The sequence below is a fragment of the Ranitomeya imitator genome, chromosome 10 (assembly GCF_032444005.1).
Source record: "Ranitomeya imitator isolate aRanImi1 chromosome 10, aRanImi1.pri, whole genome shotgun sequence".
NCBI lineage: Eukaryota > Metazoa > Chordata > Amphibia > Anura > Dendrobatidae > Ranitomeya > Ranitomeya imitator.
Window position 1 is genome coordinate 3,122,372 of NC_091291.1, and position 19,948 is coordinate 3,142,319.

The following is a 19,948-nucleotide window of genomic DNA, read 5'->3' on the forward strand; positions in this document are numbered from 1 at the left end:
CTAGTCACCTCCGGAGCTGCTGTGCGGCCAGTGTATGCAGTGAGTGATTGTGCACGCTCTCCTGCTGATCCTATGTCCGGTAGTGTTCTCTAGTCACCCCCGGAGCTGCTGTGCGGCCAGTGTATGCAGTGAGTGATTGTGCATTCTCTCCTGCTTATCCTATGTCCTGTAGTGTTCTCTAGTCACCTCCGGAGCTGCTGTGCGGCCAGTGTATGCAGTGAGTGATTGTGCACGCTCTCCTGCTGATCCTATGTCCGGTAGTGTTCTCTAATCACCCCCGGAGCTGCTGTGCGGCCAGTGTATGCAGTGAGTGATTGTGCACGCTCTCCTGCTGATCCTATGTCCGGTAGTGTTCTCTAGTCACCCCCGGAGCTGCTGTGCGGCCAGTGTATGCAGTGGGTGATTGTGCACGCTCTCCTGCTGATCCTATGTCCTGTAGTGTTCTCTAGTCACCTCCGGAGCTGCTGTGCGGCCAGTGTGTGCAGTGGGTGATTGTGCACGCTCTCCTGCTGATCCTATGTCCGGTAGTGTTCTCTAGTCACCTCCGGAGCTGCTGTGCGGCCAGTGTATGCAGTGAGTGATTGTGCACGCTCTCCTGCTGATCCTATGTCCAGTAGTGTTCTCTAGTCACCCCCGGAGCTGCTGTGCGGCCAGTGTATGCAGTGAGTGATTGTGCACGCTCTCCTGCTGATCCTATGTCCGGTAGTGTTCTCTAGTCACCCCCGGAGCTGCTGTGCGGCCAGTGTATGCAGTGAGTGATTGTGCACGCTCTCCTGCTGATCCTATGTCCGGTAGTGTTCTCTAGTCACCTCCGGAGCTGCTGTGCGGCCAGTGTATGCAGTGGGTGATTGTGCACGCTCTCCTGCTGATCCTATGTCCGGTAGTGTTCTCTAGTCACCCCCGGAGCTGCTGTGCGGCCAGTGTATGCAGTGAGTGATTGTGCACGCTCTCCTGCTGATCCTATGTCCGGTAGTGTTCTCCAGTCACCTCCGGAGCTGCTGTGCGGCCAGTGTATGCAGTGAGTGATTGTGCATTCTCTCCTGCTTATCCTATGTCCTGTAGTGTTCTCTAATCACCCCCGGAGCTGCTGTGCGGCCAGTGTATGCAGTGAGTGATTGTGCACGCTCTCCTGCTGATCCTATGTCCTGTAGTGTTCTCTAGTCACCTCCGGAGCTGCTGTGCGGCCAGTGTATGCAGTGGGTGATTGTTCACGCTCTCCTGCTGATCCTATGTCCGGTAGTGTTCTCTAATCACCCCCGGAGCTGCTGTGCGGCCAGTGTATGCAGTGAGTGATTGTGCACGCTCTCCTGCTTATCCTATGTCCGGTAGTGTTCTCTAATCACCCCCGGAGCTGCTGTGCGGCCAGTGTATGCAGTGAGTGATTGTTCACGCTCTCCTGCTGATCCTATGTCCTGTAGTGTTCTCTAGTCACCCCCGGAGCTGCTGTGCGGCCAGTGTATGCAGTGGGTGATTGTGCACGCTCTCCTGCTGATTCTTTGTCCGGTAGTGTTCTCTAGTCACCCCCGGAGCTGCTGTGCGGCCAGTGTATGCAGTGAGTGATTGTGCACGCTCTCCTGCTGATCCTATGTCCTGTAGTGTTCTCTAGTCACCCCCGGAGCTGCTGTGCGGCCAGTGTATGCAGTGAGTGATTGTGCACGCTCTCCTGCTGATTCTTTGTCCGGTAGTGTTCTCTAGTCACCCCCGGAGCTGCTGTGCGGCCAGTGTATGCAGTGAGTGATTGTGCACGCTCTCCTGCTGATCCTATGTCCTGTAGTGTTCTCTAATCACCCCCGGAGCTGCTGTGCGGCCAGTGTATGCAGTGGGTGATTGTGCACGCTCTCCTGCTGATCCTATGTCCTGTAGTGTTCTCTAGTCACCTCCGGAGCTGCTGTGCGGCCAGTGTGTGCAGTGAGTGATTGTGCACGCTCTCCTGCTGATTCTATGTCCGGTAGTGTTCTCCAGTCACCCCCGGAGCTGCTGTGCGGCCAGTGTATGCAGTGGGTGATTGTGCACGCTCTCCTGCTGATCCTATGTCCGGTAGTGTTCTCCAGTCACCCCCGGAGCTGCTGTGCGGCCAGTGTATGCAGTGGGTGATTGTGCACGCTCTCCTGCTGATCCTATGTCCGGTAGTGTTCTCTAGTCACCTCCGGAGCTGCTGTGCGGCCAGTGTATGCAGTGAGTGATTGTGCACGCTCTCCTGCTTATCCTATGTCCTGTAGTGTTCTCTAGTCACCTCCGGAGCTGCTGTGCGGCCAGTGTATGCAGTGGGTGATTGTGCACGCTCTCCTGCTGATCCTATGTCCGGTAGTGTTCTCTAGTCACCCCCGGAGCTGCTGTGCGGCCAGTGTATGCAGTGGGTGATTGTGCACGCTCTCCTGCTGATCCTATGTCCGGTAGTGTTCTCTAGTCACCTCCGGAGCTGCTGTGCGGCCAGTGTATGCAGTGGGTGATTGTGCATGCTCTCCTGCTGATCCTATGTCCTGTAGTGTTCTCTAGTCACCTCCGGAGCTGCTGTGCGGCCAGTGTATGCAGTGGGTGATTGTGCACGCTCTCCTGCTGATCCTATGTCCTGTAGTGTTCTCTAGTCACCTCCGGAGCTGCTGTGCGGCCAGTGTATGCAGTGGGTGATTGTGCATGCTCTCCTGCTGATCCTATGTCCTGTAGTGTTCTCTAGTCACCTCCGGAGCTGCTGTGCGGCCAGTGTATGCAGTGGGTGATTGTGCACGCTCTCCTGCTGATCCTATGTCCTGTAGTGTTCTCTAGTCACCTCCGGAGCTGCTGTGCGGCCAGTGTGTGCAGTGAGTGATTGTGCACGCTCTCCTGCTGATCCTATGTCCGGTAGTGTTCTCTAGTCACCCCCGGAGCTGCTGTGCGGCCAGTGTATGCAGTGGGTGATTGTGCACGCTCTCCTGCTGATCCTATGTCCTGTAGTGTTCTCTAGTCACCTCCGGAGCTGCTGTGCGGCCAGTGTATGCAGTGGGTGATTGTGCACGCTCTCCTGCTGATCCTATGTCCGGTAGTGTTCTCTAGTCACCTCCGGAGCTGCTGTGCGGCCAGTGTATGCAGTGAGTGATTGTGCACGCTCTCCTGCTGATCCTTTGTCCGGTAGTGTTCTCTAGTCACCCCCGGAGCTGCTGTGCGGCCAGTGTATGCAGTGGGTGATTGTGCACGCTCTCCTGCTGATCCTATGTCCTGTAGTGTTCTCTAGTCACCTCCGGAGCTGCTGTGCGGCCAGTGTATGCAGTGGGTGATTGTGCACGCTCTCCTGCTGATCCTATGTCCGGTAGTGTTCTCTAATCACCCCCGGAGCTGCTGTGCGGCCAGTGTATGCAGTGAGTGATTGTGCACTCTCTCCTGCTGATCCTATGTCCTGTAGTGTTCTCTAGTCACCCCCGGAGCTGCTGTGCGGCCAGTGTATGCAGTGGGTGATTGTGCACGCTCTCCTGCTGATCCTATGTCCGGTAGTGTTCTCTAGTCACCTCCGGAGCTGCTGTGCGGCCAGTGTATGCAGTGGGTGATTGTGCACGCTCTCCTGCTGATCCTATGTCCGGTAGTGTTCTCTAGTCACCTCCGGAGCTGCTGTGCGGCCAGTGTATGCAGTGAGTGATTGTGCACGCTCTCCTGCTGATCCTATGTCCTGTAGTGTTCTCTAGTCACCCCCGGAGCTGCTGTGCGGCCAGTGTATGCAGTGAGTGATTGTGCACGCTCTCCTGCTGATCCTATGTCCGGTAGTGTTCTCTAGTCACCTCCGGAGCTGCTGTGCGGCCAGTGTATGCAGTGGGTGATTGTGCACGCTCTCCTGCTGATCCTATGTCCGGTAGTGTTCTCTAGTCACCTCCGGAGCTGCTGTGCGGCCAGTGTATGCAGTGAGTGATTGTGCACGCTCTCCTGCTTATCCTATGTCCTGTAGTGTTCTCTAGTCACCTCCGGAGCTGCTGTGCGGCCAGTGTATGCAGTGGGTGATTGTGCACGCTCTCCTGCTGATCCTATGTCCGGTAGTGTTCTCTAATCACCCCCGGAGCTGCTGTGCGGCCAGTGTATGCAGTGAGTGATTGTGCACGCTCTCCTGCTGATCCTATGTCCGGTAGTGTTCTCTAGTCACCTCCGGAGCTGCTGTGCGGCCAGTGTATGCAGTGGGTGATTGTGCACGCTCTCCTGCTTATCCTATGTCCTGTAGTGTTCTCTAGTCACCCCCGGAGCTGCTGTGCGGCCAGTGTATGCAGTGAGTGATTGTGCACGCTCTCCTGCTTATCCTATGTCCTGTAGTGTTCTCTAGTCACCTCCGGAGCTGCTGTGCGGCCAGTGTATGCAGTGAGTGATTGTGCACGCTCTCCTGCTGATCCTATGTCCGGTAGTGTTCTCTAGTCACCTCCGGAGCTGCTGTGCGGCCAGTGTATGCAGTGAGTGATTGTGCACTCTCTCCTGCTTATCCTATGTCCGGTAGTGTTCTCTAGTCACCTCCGGAGCTGCTGTGCGGCCAGTGTATGCAGTGAGTGATTGTGCACGCTCTCCTGCTGATCCTATGTCCTGTAGTGTTCTCTAGTCACCCCCGGAGCTGCTGTGCGGCCAGTGTATGCAGTGGGTGATTGTGCACGCTCTCCTGCTGATCCTATGTCCTGTAGTGTTCTCTAGTCACCTCCGGAGCTGCTGTGCGGCCAGTGTATGCAGTGGGTGAGTGTGCACGCTCTCCTGCTGATCCTATGTCCTGTAGTGTTCTCTAGTCACCTCCGGAGCTGCTGTGCGGCCAGTGTATGCAGTGGGTGATTGTGCACGCTCTCCTGCTGATCCTATGTCCTGTAGTGTTCTCTAGTCACCTCCGGAGCTGCTGTGCGGCCAGTGTGTGCAGTGAGTGATTGTGCACGCTCTCCTGCTGATCCTATGTCCGGTAGTGTTCTCTAGTCACCCCCGGAGCTGCTGTGCGGCCAGTGTATGCAGTGGGTGATTGTGCACGCTCTCCTGCTGATCCTATGTCCTGTAGTGTTCTCTAGTCACCTCCGGAGCTGCTGTGCGGCCAGTGTATGCAGTGGGTGATTGTGCACGCTCTCCTGCTGATCCTATGTCCGGTAGTGTTCTCTAGTCACCTCCGGAGCTGCTGTGCGGCCAGTGTATGCAGTGAGTGATTGTGCACGCTCTCCTGCTGATCCTATGTCCGGTAGTGTTCTCTAGTCACCCCCGGAGCTGCTGTGCGGCCAGTGTATGCAGTGAGTGATTGTGCACGCTCTCCTGCTGATCCTATGTCCTGTAGTGTTCTCTAATCACCCCCGGAGCTGCTGTGTGGCCAGTGTATGCAGTGAGTGATTGTGCACGCTCTCCTGCTGATCCTATGTCCGGTAGTGTTCTCTAGTCACCCCCGGAGCTGCTGTGCGGCCAGTGTATGCAGTGGGTGATTGTGCACGCTCTCCTGCTGATCCTATGTCCTGTAGTGTTCTCTAGTCACCCCCGGAGCTGCTGTGCGGCCAGTGTATGCAGTGAGTGATTGTGCACGCTCTCCTGCTGATCCTATGTCCGGTAGTGTTCTCTAATCACCCCCGGAGCTGCTGTGCGGCCAGTGTATGCAGTGAGTGATTGTGCACTCTCTCCTGCTGATCCTATGTCCTGTAGTGTTCTCTAGTCACCCCCGGAGCTGCTGTGCGGCCAGTGTATGCAGTGGGTGATTGTGCACGCTCTCCTGCTGATCCTATGTCCGGTAGTGTTCTCTAGTCACCTCCGGAGCTGCTGTGCGGCCAGTGTATGCAGTGGGTGATTGTGCACGCTCTCCTGCTGATCCTATGTCCGGTAGTGTTCTCTAGTCACCTCCGGAGCTGCTGTGCGGCCAGTGTATGCAGTGAGTGATTGTGCACGCTCTCCTGCTGATTCTATGTCCTGTAGTGTTCTCTAGTCACCCCCGGAGCTGCTGTGCGGCCAGTGTATGCAGTGAGTGATTGTGCACTCTCTCCTGCTGATCCTATGTCCTGTAGTGTTCTCTAGTCACCCCCGGAGCTGCTGTGTGGCCAGTGTATGCAGTGAGTGATTGTGCACGCTCTCCTGCTGATCCTATGTTCTGTAGTGTTCTCTAATCACCCCCGGAGCTGCTGTGCGGCCAGTGTATGCAGTGGGTGATTGTGCACGCTCTCCTGCTGATCCTATGTCCTGTAGTGTTCTCTAGTCACCTCCGGAGCTGCTGTGCGGCCAGTGTATGCAGTGGGTGATTGTGCACTCTCTCCTGCTGATCCTATGTCCGGTAGTGTTCTCTAGTCACCTCCGGAGCTGCTGTGCGGCCAGTGTATGCAGTGAGTGATTGTGCACGCTCTCCTGCTGATCCTATGTCCGGTAGTGTTCTCTAGTCACCTCCGGAGCTGCTGTGCGGCCAGTGTATGCAGTGAGTGATTGTGCACGCTCTCCTGCTGATTCTATGTCCTGTAGTGTTCTCTTGTCACCCCCGGAGCTGCTGTGCGGCCAGTGTATGCAGTGAGTGATTGTGCACTCTCTCCTGCTGATCCTATGTCCTGTAGTGTTCTCTAGTCACCCCCGGAGCTGCTGTGTGGCCAGTGTATGCAGTGAGTGATTGTGCACGCTCTCCTGCTGATCCTATGTTCTGTAGTGTTCTCTAATCACCCCCGGAGCTGCTGTGCGGCCAGTGTATGCAGTGGGTGATTGTGCACGCTCTCCTGCTGATCCTATGTCCTGTAGTGTTCTCTAGTCACCTCCGGAGCTGCTGTGCGGCCAGTGTATGCAGTGGGTGATTGTGCACTCTCTCCTGCTGATCCTATGTCCGGTAGTGTTCTCTAGTCACCTCCGGAGCTGCTGTGCGGCCAGTGTATGCAGTGAGTGATTGTGCACGCTCTCCTGCTGATCCTATGTCCGGTAGTGTTCTCTAGTCACCCCCGGAGCTGCTGTGCGGCCAGTGTATGCAGTGGGTGATTGTGCACGCTCTCCTGCTGATCCTATGTCCGGTAGTGTTCTCTAGTCACCTCCGGAGCTGCTGTGCGGCCAGTGTATGCAGTGAGTGATTGTTCACGCTCTCCTGCTGATCCTATGTCCGGTAGTGTTCTCTAGTCACCTCCGGAGCTGCTGTGCGGCCAGTGTATGCAGTGGGTGATTGTGCACGCTCTCCTGCTGATCCTATGTCCTGTAGTGTTCTCTAGTCACCCCCGGAGCTGCTGTGCGGCCAGTGTATGCAGTGGGTGATTGTGCACGCTCTCCTGCTGATCCTATGTCCGGTAGTGTTCTCTAGTCACCCCCGGAGCTGCTGTGCGGCCAGTGTATGCAGTGGGTGATTGTGCACTCTCTCCTGCTGATCCTATGTCCGGTAGTGTTCTCTAGTCACCTCCGGAGCTGCTGTGCGGCCAGTGTATGCAGTGGGTGATTGTGCACGCTCTCCTGCTGATCCTATGTCCGGTAGTGTTCTCTAGTCACCCCCGGAGCTGCTGTGCGGCCAGTGTATGCAGTGGGTGATTGTGCACGCTCTCCTGCTGATCCTATGTCCTGTAGTGTTCTCTAGTCACCCCCGGAGCTGCTGTGCGGCCAGTGTATGCAGTGGGTGATTGTGCACGCTCTCCTGCTGATCCTATGTCCGGTAGTGTTCTCTAGTCACCCCCGGAGCTGCTGTGCGGCCAGTGTATGCAATGGGTGATTGTGCACGCTCTCCTGCTGATCCTATGTCCGGTAGTGTTCTCTAGTCACCCCCGGAGCTGCTGTGCGGCCAGTGTATGCAGTGGGTGATTGTGCACGCTCTCCTGCTGATCCTATGTCCTGTAGTGTTCTCTAGTCACCCCCGGAGCTGCTGTGCGGCCAGTGTATGCAGTGAGTGATTGTGCATGCTCTCCTGCTGATCCTATGTCCTGTAGTGTTCTCTAGTCACCCCCGGAGCTGCTGTGCGGCCAGTGTATGCAGTGGGTGATTGTGCACGCTCTCCTGCTGATCCTATGTCCGGTAGTGTTCTCTAGTCACCCCCGGAGCTGCTGTGCGGCCAGTGTATGCAGTGGGTGATTGTGCACTCTCTCCTGTTGATCCTATGTCCGGTAGTGTTCTCTAGTCACCCCCGGAGCTGCTGTGCGGCCAGTGTATGCAGTGGGTGATTGTGCACTCTCTCCTGCTGATCCTACGTCCTGTAGTGTTCTCTAGTCACCTCCGGAGCTGCTGTGCGGCCAGTGTATGCAGTGAGTGATTGTGCACGCTCTCCTGCTGATCCTATGTCCGGTAGTGTTCTCTAGTCACCCCCGGAGCTGCTGTGTGGCCAGTGTATGCAGTGGGTGATTGTGCACTCTCTCCTGCTGATCCTATGTCCGGTAGTGTTCTCTAGTCACCCCCGGAGCTGCTGTGCGGCCAGTGTATGCAGTGGGTGATTGTGCACGCTCTCCTGCTGATCCTATGTCCGGTAGTGTTCTCTAGTCACCCCCGGAGCTGCTGTGCGGCCAGTGTATGCAGTGGGTGATTGTGCACGCTCTCCTGCTGATCCTATGTCCGGTAGTGTTCTCTAGTCACCCCCGGAGCTGCTGTGCGGCCAGTGTATGCAGTGAGTGATTGTGCACGCTCTCCTGCTGATCCTATGTCCGGTAGTGTTCTCTAGTCACCCCCGGAGCTGCTGTGCGGCCAGTGTATGCAGTGGGTGATTGTGCACGCTCTCCTGCTGATCCTATGTCCGGTAGTGTTCTCTAGTCACCCCCGGAGCTGCTGTGCGGCCAGTGTATGCAGTGAGTGATTGTGCACGCTCTCCTGCTGATCCTATGTCCGGTAGTGTTCTCTAGTCACCTCCGGAGCTGCTGTGCGGCCAGTGTATGCAGTGAGTGATTGTGCACGCTCTCCTGCTGATCCTATGTCCTGTAGTGTTCTCTAGTCACCCCCGGAGCTGCTGTGCGGCCAGTGTATGCAGTGGGTGATTGTGCACTCTCTCCTGCTGATCCTATGTCCGGTAGTGTTCTCTAGTCACCCCCGGAGCTGCTGTGCGGCCAGTGTATGCAGTGAGTGATTGTGCACGCTCTCCTGCTGATCCTATGTCCGGTAGTGTTCTCTAGTCACCCCCGGAGCTGCTGTGCGGCCAGTGTATGCAGTGGGTGATTGTGGCGTCTCCTTTCCCTCAGGCAGCAGAACATTGAGGAGAACATGACCATCGCCATGGAGGAGGCCCCGGAGAGCTTCGGCCAGGTGGTGATGCTCTACATCAACTGCAAGGTGAATGGCTACCCAGTGAAGGCCTTCGTGGACTCAGGTGCGGACGCTCGGCTCTCGGGGGGCTGCGGGGCTCACGCTGCGGGGGCTCAATCTCCCGTGCTCTCCTTACAGGAGCACAGATGACCATAATGAGCCAGGCCTGTGCCGAGCGCTGCCATATCATGAGGCTGGTGGACAGGAGGTGGGCCGGCATCGCCAAGGGGGTCGGCACTCAGAAGATCATCGGCAGAGTGCACCTAGGTGAGTCCTTCCATCACCGCCCGCAACGAATGGCCGTCTTCACCTAGTAGTTCCCCACCACTGGTTAATGGACCCTGACAGCTGTTGGGTCAGCCCCCCGCAAGGAGAACCGGCCCCTGGTTCTGACGTTTCCACCAGGCCGTCCGGTCAACATGCTGCTCAGGTGACTAGTCCAAAATGTCGGTCCCTGTATGCCTGATGGGTACATCACCATCACATCTGCAGGGCGCCTCGTTTGGGGGGCTCTGGTTGCCTCGTCTGGGGGGCTCTGGTCGCCTCGTCTGGGGGGCTCTGGTCGCCTCGTCTGGGGGGCTCTGGTCGCCTCGTCTGGGGGCTCTGGTCGCCTCGTCTGGGGGCTCTGGTCGCCTCGTCTGGGGGCTCTGGTCGCCTCGTCTGGGGGCTCTGGTCGCCTCGTCTGGGGGCTCTGGTCGCCTCGTCTGGGGGCTCTGGTCGCCTCGTCTGGGGGCTCTGGTCGCCTCGTCTGGGGGCTCTGGTCGCCTCGTCTGGGGGCTCTGGTCGCCTCGTCTGGGGGCTCTGGTCGCCTCGTCTGGGGGCTCTGGTCGCCTCGTCTGGGGGCTCTGGTCGCCTCGTCTGGGGGCTCTGGTCGCCTCGTCTGGGGGCTCTGGTCGCCTCGTCTGGGGGGCTCTGGTCGCCTCGTCTGGGGGGCTCTGGTCGCCTCGTCTGGGGGGCTCTGGTCGCCTCGTCTGGGGGCTCTGGTCGCCTCGTCTGGGGGCTCTGGTCGCCTCGTCTGCGGAGCACCTCGTCTGGGGGGCTCTGGTCGCCTCGTCTGGGGGGCTCTGGTCGCCGCGTCTGGGGGGCTCTGGTCGCCGCGTCTGGGGGGCTCTGGTCGCCTCGTCTGGGGGCTCTGGTCGCCTCGTCTGCGGGGCACCTCGTCTGGGGGGCTCTGGTCGCCTCGTCTGGGGGCTCTGGTCGCCTCGTCTGGGGGCTCTGGTCGCCTCGTCTGGGGGCTCTGGTCGCCTCGTCTGGGGGCTCTGGTCGCCTCGTCTGGGGGCTCTGGTTGCCTCGTCTGCGGGGCACCTCGTCTGGGGGCTCTGGTCGCCTCGTCTGGGGGCTCTGGTCGCCTCGTCTGGGGGCTCTGGTCGCCTCGTCTGCGGGGCACCTCGTCTGGGGGGCTCTGGTCGCCTCGTCTGGGGGCTCTGGTCGCCTCGTCTGGGGGCTCTGGTCGCCTCGTCTGGGGGCTCTGGTTGCCTCGTCTGCGGGGCACCTCGTCTGGGGGGCTCTGGTCGCCTCGTCTGGGGGGCTCTGGTCGCCTCGTCTGGGGGGCTCTGGTCGCCTCGTCTGGGGGGCTCTGGTCGCCTCGTCTGGGGGCTCTGGTCGCCTCGTCTGGGGGCTCTGGTCGCCTCGTCTGCGGGGCACCTCGTCTGGGGGCTCTGGTCGCCTCGTCTGGGGGGCTCTGGTCGCCTCATCTGGGGGCTCTGGTCGCCTCATCTGGGGGCTCTGGTCGCCTCGTCTGCGGGGCACCTCGTCTGGGGGGCTCTGGTCGCCTCGTCTGGGGGGCTCTGGTCGCCTCATCTGGGGGCTCTGGTCGCCTCGTCGGGGGGCTCTGGTCGCCTCGTCTGGGGGTGCGGTGATCCGATCTGTGGTGTGATCAGTGTCTTATATGTTGCAGCTCAGGTGCAGATCGAGGGAGACTTCCTGCCCTGCTCCTTCTCCATCTTGGAGGAGCAGCCCATGGACATGCTGCTCGGCCTGGACATGTTGAAGCGACATCAGGTATTTCCATCCCGGCGGAGGTGACTCCCAACACGGGAAGGAGACCCCCAGATTGTAACCACAAAGCTGCAGCCTCCCCGGAGCCCTTGTGAAGGGGTCACCTCTGGAGTGGCTGCTCTGCAGCACGTGGCAGCGGCCTCTACACCTGCAGACCCCTGCTGATCCTCGCCATAAACCTGTTAAATTCTGCCACCCTAAGATGAGACCCCAGTGCTGCCTGTCAGACCCCCAGCAATCTCGTACTGACAGATTATCAGCATGTAGGTAGCAGATAACACCTTTAACAGCGGAGATGGTGCAGATGCGTGGCCTTACTCTCCGGAGCTGCGCTCACCACTCTGCAGCATGTTCCCTTCTTGCTCTAGTGATGTCCTCATTGCTGCCCCCGGAATTAGAGGACCCCGCTCAGATGTTGGGGAGCTCGCCATCTACCAGCTTGCTGACTGTTTCCAGTAATGAAGCCATAGTAGTGAGTGCAGCGGAGCTGCTCGGTGCTGAGGTGTTGTCTCCCCACAGTGCTCCATAGACCTGGAGAAGAACGTCTTAGTTATTGGCACCACGGGCACGCGCACCAGCTTCCTCCCTGAGGGTGAGCTCCCGGAGTGTGCCCGGCTGGCATATGGCCCAGGAACGGAGGACATCCGCCCCGAGGACATTGCAGACCAGGAGCTCGCAGAAGTATTGCAGAAGTCTGCCGAGGAAGCAGGTACGCCGCGTGTCCGAGGCATGCTGTGTGGAGTGGGCGCATGTCCGAGGCATACTGTGTGGAGTGGGCGCATGTCCGTGGCGTGCTGTGTGGAGTGGGCGCATGTCCGTGGCGTGCTGTGTGGAGTGGGCGCATGTCCGTGGCATGCTGTGTGGAGTGGGCGCATGTCCGTGGCATGCTGTGTGGAGTGGGCGCATGTCCGTGGCATGCTGTGTGGAGTGGGCGCATGTCCGTGGCGTGCTGTGTGGAGTGGGCGCATGTCCGTGGCGTGCTGTGTGGAGTGTGTCCGTGGGGTGCTGTGTGGAGTGGGCGCGTGTCCGTGGGGTGCTGTGTGGAGTGTGTCCGTGGGGTGCTGTGTGGAGTGGGCGCATATCCGAGGCATGCTATGTGGAGTGGGTGCGTGTTCTGCGTGGCGTGCTATGTGGAGTGGGTGCGTGTTCTGCGTGGCGTGCTATGTGGAGTGGGCGCGTGTTCTGCGTGGCGTGCTATGTGGAGTGGGCGCGTGTTCTGCGTGGCGTGCTATGTGGAGTGGGCGCGTGTTCTGCGTGGCGTGCTGTGTGGAGTGGGCGCGTGTTCTGCGTGGCGTGCTGTGTGGAGTGGGCGCGTGTTCTGCGTGGCGTGCTGTGTGGAGTGGGCGTGTGTTCTGCGTGGCGTGCTGTGTGGAGTGGGCGCGTGTTCTGAGTGGCGTGCTATGTGGAGTGGGCGCGTGTTCTGCGTGGCGTGCTGTGTGGAGTGGGCGCGTGTTCTGCGTGGCGTGCTGTGTGGAGTGGGCGCGTGTTCTGCGTGGCGTGCTGTGTGGAGTGGGTGCGTGTTCTGCGTGGCGTGCTGTGTGGAGTGGGCGCGTGTTCTGCGTGGCGTGCTGTGTGGAGTGGGCGCGTGTTCTGCGTGGCGTGCTGTGTGGAGTGGGCGCGTGTTCTGCGTGGCGTGCTATGTGGAGTGGGCGCGTGTTCTGCGTGGCGTGCTGTGTGGAGTGGGCGTGTGTTCTGCGTGGCGTGCTATGTGGAGTGGGCGCGTGTTCTGCGTGGCGTGCTGTGTGGAGTGGGCGTGTGTTCTGCGTGGCGTGCTGTGTGGAGTGGGCGCGTGTTCTGCGTGGCGTGCTGTGTGGAGTGGGCGTGTGTTCTGCGTGGCGTGCTATGTGGAGTGGGCGCGTGTTCTGCGTGGCGTGCTATGTGGAGTGGGCGCGTGTTCTGCGTGGCGTGCTGTGTGGAGTGGGCGCGTGTTCTGCGTGGCGTGCTGTGTGGAGTGGGCGCGTGTTCTGCGTGGCGTGCTGTGTGGAGTGGGCGCGTGTTCTGCGTGGCGTGCTATGTGGAGTGGGCGCGTGTTCTGCGTGGCGTGCTGTGTGGAGTGGGCGTGTGTTCTGCGTGGCGTGCTGTGTGGAGTGGGCGCGTGTTCTGCGTGGCGTGCTGTGTGGAGTGGGCGCGTGTTCTGCGTGGCGTGCTGTGTGGAGTGGGCGCGTGTTCTGCGTGGCGTGCTGTGTGGAGTGGGTGCGTGTTCTGAGTGGCGTGCTATGTGGAGTGGGCGCGTGTTCTGCGTGGCGTGCTGTGTGGAGTGGGCAGACTACAGGAAATTAAATGTACTGACTACATGTGAGGTCTACCCCATGCCGAGGATAGACGAGCTGTTAGAGCAGCTAGCTAAAGCATCGTACCTCACCATCATGGACCTGAGTAGCGGATACTGGCAGATACCCCTGACCAGAGAAGCTCAGGAGAGGTCGGCCTTTATAACGCCATTCGGGCTGTTTGAGTTTCTGGTGATGCCCTTTGGTATGAAGGATGCCCCTACCACCTTCCAGAGGTTGGTCAATCACTTATTGGAAGGATGTGATGGTTTTGCCGTCGCTTATCTTGATGATATAGCCATCTTTAGTGATTCTTGGGAGGAACACCTCGTCCATCTTTCGCAGGTGTTGCAAAGGATTAAAACTGCAGGTCTTACTGTTGAGCCAGGGAAGTGCCAGGTAGCCATGCGGGAAGTTCAATACCTGGGACACCGGGTGGGGGGAGGACTGCTAAAACCTGAGCCAGGGAAGGTAGAAGCCATTACAGCCTGGGCCACCCCACGAACCAAGAAGCAGGCACTGTCCTTCCTGGGTACGGCTGGCTACTATAGGAGGTTTGTACCAAACTACAGTGCTCTGGCCAAACCGTTAACTGATCTGACCAGGAAGAGACTTCCTAAAATTGTCTCCTGGAGTCCTCAGTGTGAGGAATCATTTTCTGCCCTAAAGTCGGCATTGGTTAGTTCACCCGTCCTGCAGGCTCCAGATTTCACTCGCCGGTTTGTAGTGCAGACAGATGCCAGCACCTATGGGCTAGGTGCAGTTCTCAGCCAGGTGAACCAACAAGGAGAGGAACACCCAATTCTGTACCTAAGCAGGAAACTCCTGCCCAGAGAAGTGGCTTATGCCACCATTGAAAAAGAATGTCTGGCAATTGTGTGGGCTCTGCAGAAGCTGCAACCATACCTCAGATCATAACCCATTGAGTTTGCTCAACAGAGTAGTTGGGGACTGTAACGCCGTAAGCGGTGTTAAAGGGGCAGGACGGCGTACTGGGACCCGCACCTGTCCCTACCACTTTAATGGGGCCCAGGCTTTCCCTTATCTCGGGGGCACCTATGATGGTTAGGAGGCCCGCGCCACCAGCGTCTCCCTGTCTCCTGTGCAGGCCCTATGAGTGGCCCCCTCTCCCCCCCAGGGGGAGGAGGACTGCACCAGTGTATAGACACAACAATAAACAGGGTATACAGACAAGGTAACTAAAAGTCTCAAACTCACCAAATACTCACACAACCACAGAGGATACACATAGAAGGGAAGAGAAAGAGAAAACTCGGAAGGAAAACAGGTTTAACATGCAACCAAAACCGCAGACACCAATCTCTGTAATAAACCTCCAAGCTCCAAATATCACGCTCCTTCAACCTCCAAGCCAGGCAGCAGAACTGATCACTGACACTAGCTGTAGTCAGGACTGGGTCTATATAGAGGAGATTACAAAATCACCTTCAGCTGAGAGACCTAGCTCACAGCAACTTAGCGAATAAGGTTAACTCCTGCACTGCTGGCACAAAGCAGCCAGGTCAAAATACAGGAGAAGAGCTTCTGTTCACTGTGTGTGAACGAGGCCCAGAGCGCTGCGGTTGTCTGGAACCTCTCTGTCACGGTAGCCCCGTGACAGGGGCAATGGGAAATTGCTTAGATGGAGTTTGATACTTCAGCAATATGATTTCACAATTCAGCAAAAGAAGGGCGTTGATCATGGCAATGCTGATGGCCTTTCTCGCCAAGATGGCACAGAACCAGATACGTGCTCGGGAGCTGACATGTAAGTCAACCCCCATGCACGTTCATAAGGAGGGAGGTGTGGTGAAATATGTGTATGTATGTATATATCTATATGTGTGCAGTGACATATGTCTAGGGTTATATGTGTGACTAGTGATAATGTAACGTGTCCTGAAGGCAAGTCGCACCTAGGTGTTAATATGTACTTCCTTAGGACTAGTAAAAATTGTGTCTGCATATCTCACCAGGAGGTCTAGCTAGAGCCAAGAAGAAAGGAACACTTGACACCCCCTAGTGCTTGGAGGGGAGATAATTGCGGCCTGAGGGTATCTATTCCTGGGAACCATCTCACAAGTGTCTCCAGAGGAAAATAATATATATTCATTAGTAGAGCGGCCGTGCCAAATCAAACAGACCACAATTATGATATTATCCTGGGGGGGCAGGTCTAGAGACCTGACCTCAGACCAAAGTTATAAATTTAGGCTGCAGACAGAGAATTGTGTTCACATGATGGGGGCAGCCTTAGAAGCTGGTGTGATCCAATCTACATTGTTCCTACCTTCAGGGAGCAGAAAGCAACTACCAGTTAGATAATTTCTGTAAGTTTCTCCTGTTTATTTTGATACTGTTTTGCATAAGTTGTATGTCTTTTTATTATCATATTTTTATACCATTTTCTTATTGTAAGCATTGAACCTTTTGTTATTAAAGTATAAAACTTTAACAAGTTGAACCTTGAATGTTCTAAAAGAATCCATAGCCTAAGGTGTGTGAGCCTTATGAGTGATAGACTTTATTAGTATTATTAGTTCTGGGACTCATCGCCCGTGTGTTCAATGAGTGGTGGCAGCGTGTATGAGCATGTGTGTGGCCTGGGTCGGTGTGTGATTTATGCTCCCATTACATCATAGGACAGAGGTTGAATGCTGGACTAAGAGTGGGGAGATAGATTAACCCTTGCAGGCACAACCCCAAGTCACGTGTGAGAGCAGACTCGTGATGAGTAAGTGACACCACGGAGAAGGGATCCGTGACATGGGCGCATGTCTGTGGCGTGCTGTGTGGAGTGGCCGCGTGTCCGTGGCGTGCTGTGGAGTGGGCGCATGTCCGTGACGTGCTGTGTGGAGTGGGCGCGTGTGCTGTGTGGAGTGGGCGCATATCTGTGGCGTGCTGTGTGGAGTTGGCGCGTGTTCTGCGTGGCGTGCTGTGTGGAGTGGGCACGTGTTCTGCGTGGCGTGCTGTGTGGAGTGAGCTCATGTCTGTAGCATGCTGTGTGGAGTGGGCACAAAATATTGGCTGGAGCCTGCACCTGTGTCCTGCAGTGTAAAGATTGGTGGCCTAGATGTCGGCTTACATGCAGATTGTAGGTGTGACGAGGAGAATGAAAACCTCCATTCTTTACACTGCAGGCTGCGTCCCAAGAACCAGCAATGTCTGCTCTCGTCATGACGGACTCCCTATAATGAGCCGCACGACGTCCTGTACCCCCCGCAGCATGGCGGCTTGTGGTCAGGGGGCTTCATGGGGTTTGTGACTAACTGCACGCGGCTTGTTGTGTTCTCCTAATATCGTTTGCTGTTTTGTCTCCTAATCCTCACAGACCAACAGAACCCGTGATGCATGTGTGTGTAGTCTGCCGCCGGAGGGGCCGCACCGCAGGTAATCCCAACGGCTGTCACGGGGTTAAATAGCTGACCCCATAGACTCGGGATCCCCCCTAATAATCTGATGGATAGGAGGCATTCTCAGTGAGGTCACCGCTGATCTCTGGTGATGGATAGGAGACATTCTCAGTGATGTCACCTCTGATCTCTGGTGATGGATAGGAGGCATTCTCAGTGATGTCACCGCTGATCTCTGGTGATGGATAGGAGGCATTCTCAGTGATGTCACCTCTGATCTCTAGTGATGGATAGGAGGCATTCTCAGTGATGTCACCGCTGATCTCTGGTGATGGATAGGAGGCATTCTCAGTGAGGTCACCGCTGATCTCTGGTGATGGATAGGAGGCATTCTCAGTGATGTCACCTCTGATCTCTAGTGATGGATAGGAGGCATTCTCAGTGATGTCACCGCTGATCTCTGGTGATGGATAGGAGGCATTCTCAGTGATGTCACCGCTGATCTCTAGTGATGGATAGGAGACATTCTCAGTGATGTCACCTCTGATCTCTGGTGATGGATAGGAGACATTCTCAGTGATGTCACCGCTGATCTCTGGTGATGGATAGGAGGCATTCTCAGTGATGTCACCTCTGATCTCTGGTGTTAGATAGGAGGCATTCTCAGTGATGTCACCGCTGATCTCTGGTGATGGATAGGAGGCATTCTCAGTGATGTCACCGCTGATCTCTGGTGATGGATAGGAGACATTCTCAGTGATGTCACCTCTGATCTCTGGTGATGGATAGGAGGCATTCTCAGTGATGTCACCGCTGATCTCTGGTGATGGACAGGAGACATTCTCAATGATGTCACCGCTGATCTCTGGTGATGGACAGGAGACATTCTCAATGATGTCACCGCTGATCTCTAGTGATGGATAGGAGACATTCTCAGTGATGTCACCTCTGATCTCTAGTGATGGATAGGAGACATTCTCAGTGATGTCACCTCTGATCTCTGGTGATGGATAGGAGGCATTCTCAGTGATGTCACCTCTGATCTCTGGTGATGGATAGGAGGCATTCTCAATGATGTCACCTCTGATCTCTGGTGATGGATAGGAGACATTCTCAGTGATGTCACCTCTGATCTCCGGTGATGGATAGGAGGCATTCTCAGTGATGTCACCTCTGATCTCTGGTGATAGATAGGAGGCATTCTCAATGATGTCACCTCTGATCTCCGGTGATGGATAGGAGGCATTCTCAGTGATGTCACCGCTGATCTCTGGTAATGGATAGGAGGCATTCTCAGTGATGTCACCTCTGATCTCTGGTGATGGATAGGAGACATTCTCAGTGATGTCACCGCTGATCTCTGGTGATGGATAGGAGGCATTCTCAGTGATGTCACCTCTGATCTCTGGTGTTAGATAGGAGGCATTCTCAGTGATGTCACCGCTGATCTCTGGTGATGGATAGGAGGCATTCTCAGTGATGTCACCGCTGATCTCTGGTGATGGATAGGAGACATTCTCAGTGATGTCACCTCTGATCTCTGGTGATGGATAGGAGACATTCTCAGTGATGTCACCGCTGATCTCTGGTGATGGATAGGAGACATTCTCAGTGAGGTCACCGCTGATCTCTGGTGATGGATAGGAGGCATTCTCAGTGATGTCACCGCTGATCTCTGGTGATGGATAGGAGGCATTCTCAGTGATGTCACCGCTGATCTCTGGTGATGGATAGGAGGCATTCTCAGTGATGTCACCGCTGATCTCTGGTGATGGATAGGAGGCATTCTCAGTGATGTTACCTCTGATCTCTGGTGATGGATAGGAGGCATTCTCAGTGATGTCACCTCTGATCTCTGGTGATGGATAGGAGACATTCTCAGTGATGTCACCGCTGATCTCTGGTGATGGATAGGAGGCATTCTCAGTGATGTCACCTCTGATCTCTGGTGATGGATAGGAGGCATTCTCAGTGATGTCACCTCTGATCTCTGGTGTTAGATAGGAGGCATTCTCAGTGATGTCACCTCTGATCTCTGGTGATGGATAGGAGGCATTCTCAGTGATGTCACCGCTGATCTCTGGTGATGGATAGGAGGCATTCTCAGTGAGGTCACCGCTGATCACTGGTGATGGATAGGAGGCATTCTCAGTGATGTCACCGCTGATCTCTGGTGATGGATAGGAGGCATTCTCAGTGATGTCACCGCTGATCTCTGGTGATGGATAGGAGACATTCTCAGTGATGTCACCTCTGATCTCTGGTGATGGATAGGAGACATTCTCAGTGATGTCACCTCTGATCTCTGGTGATGGATAGGAGGCATTCTCCGTGATGTCACCTCTGATCTCTGGTGATGGATAGGAGACATTCTCAGTGATGTCACCGCTGATCTCTGGTGATGGATAGGAGACATTCTCAGTGAGGTCACCGCTGATCTCTGGTGATGGATAGGAGGCATTCTCAGTGATGTCACCGCTGATCTCTGGTGATGGATAGGAGGCATTCTCAGTGATGTCACCGCTGATCTCTGGTGATGGATAGGAGGCATTCTCAGTGATGTCACCGCTGATCTCTGGTGATGGATAGGAGGCATTCTCAGTGATGTCACCGCTGATCTCTGGTGATGGATAGGAGGCATTCTCAGTGATGTCACCTCTGATCTCTGGTGATGGATAGGAGGCATTCTCAGTGATGTCACCTCTGATCTCTGGTGATGGATAGGAGACATTCTCAGTGATGTCACCGCTGATCTCTGGTGATGGATAGGAGGCATTCTCAGTGATGTCACCGCTGATCTCTGGTGATGGATAGGAGACATTCTCAGTGATGTCACCGCTGATCTCTGGTGATGGATAGGAGACATTCTCAGTGATGTCACCGCTGATCTCTGGTGATGGATAGGAGGCATTCTCAGTGATGTCACCTCTGATCTCTGGTGATGGATAGGAGACATTCTCAGTGATGTCACCGCTGATCTCTGGTGATGGATAGGAGGCATTCTCAGTGATGTCACCGCTGATCTCTGGTGATGGATAGGAGACATTCTCAGTGATGTCACCTCTGATCTCTGGTGATGGATAGGAGACATTCTCAGTGATGTCACCTCTGATCTCTGGTGATGGATAGGAGACATTCTCAGTGATGTCACCGCTGATCTCTGGTGATGGATAGGAGACATTCTCAGTGATGTCACCGCTGATC

General features: G+C 56.1%; 1 protein-coding gene across 1 annotated transcript in view; it reads left to right on the plus strand.

Annotated features, from left to right (window-relative positions):
- Window positions 1-19,948, plus strand: part of DDI2 (DNA damage inducible 1 homolog 2) — a 38,179-nt gene that overhangs the window by 14,300 nt on the left and 3,931 nt on the right. Inside the window, exons 5-9 of the mRNA XM_069742631.1 lie at window positions 9,060-9,187; window positions 9,262-9,390; window positions 11,021-11,124; window positions 11,641-11,830; window positions 16,723-16,781. Of these exons, the coding sequence (XP_069598732.1) occupies window positions 9,060-9,187; window positions 9,262-9,390; window positions 11,021-11,124; window positions 11,641-11,830; window positions 16,723-16,739 (568 nt within the window). The 3' untranslated portion in view covers window positions 16,740-16,781. The remainder of the gene's footprint in view (window positions 1-9,059; window positions 9,188-9,261; window positions 9,391-11,020; window positions 11,125-11,640; window positions 11,831-16,722; window positions 16,782-19,948) is intronic.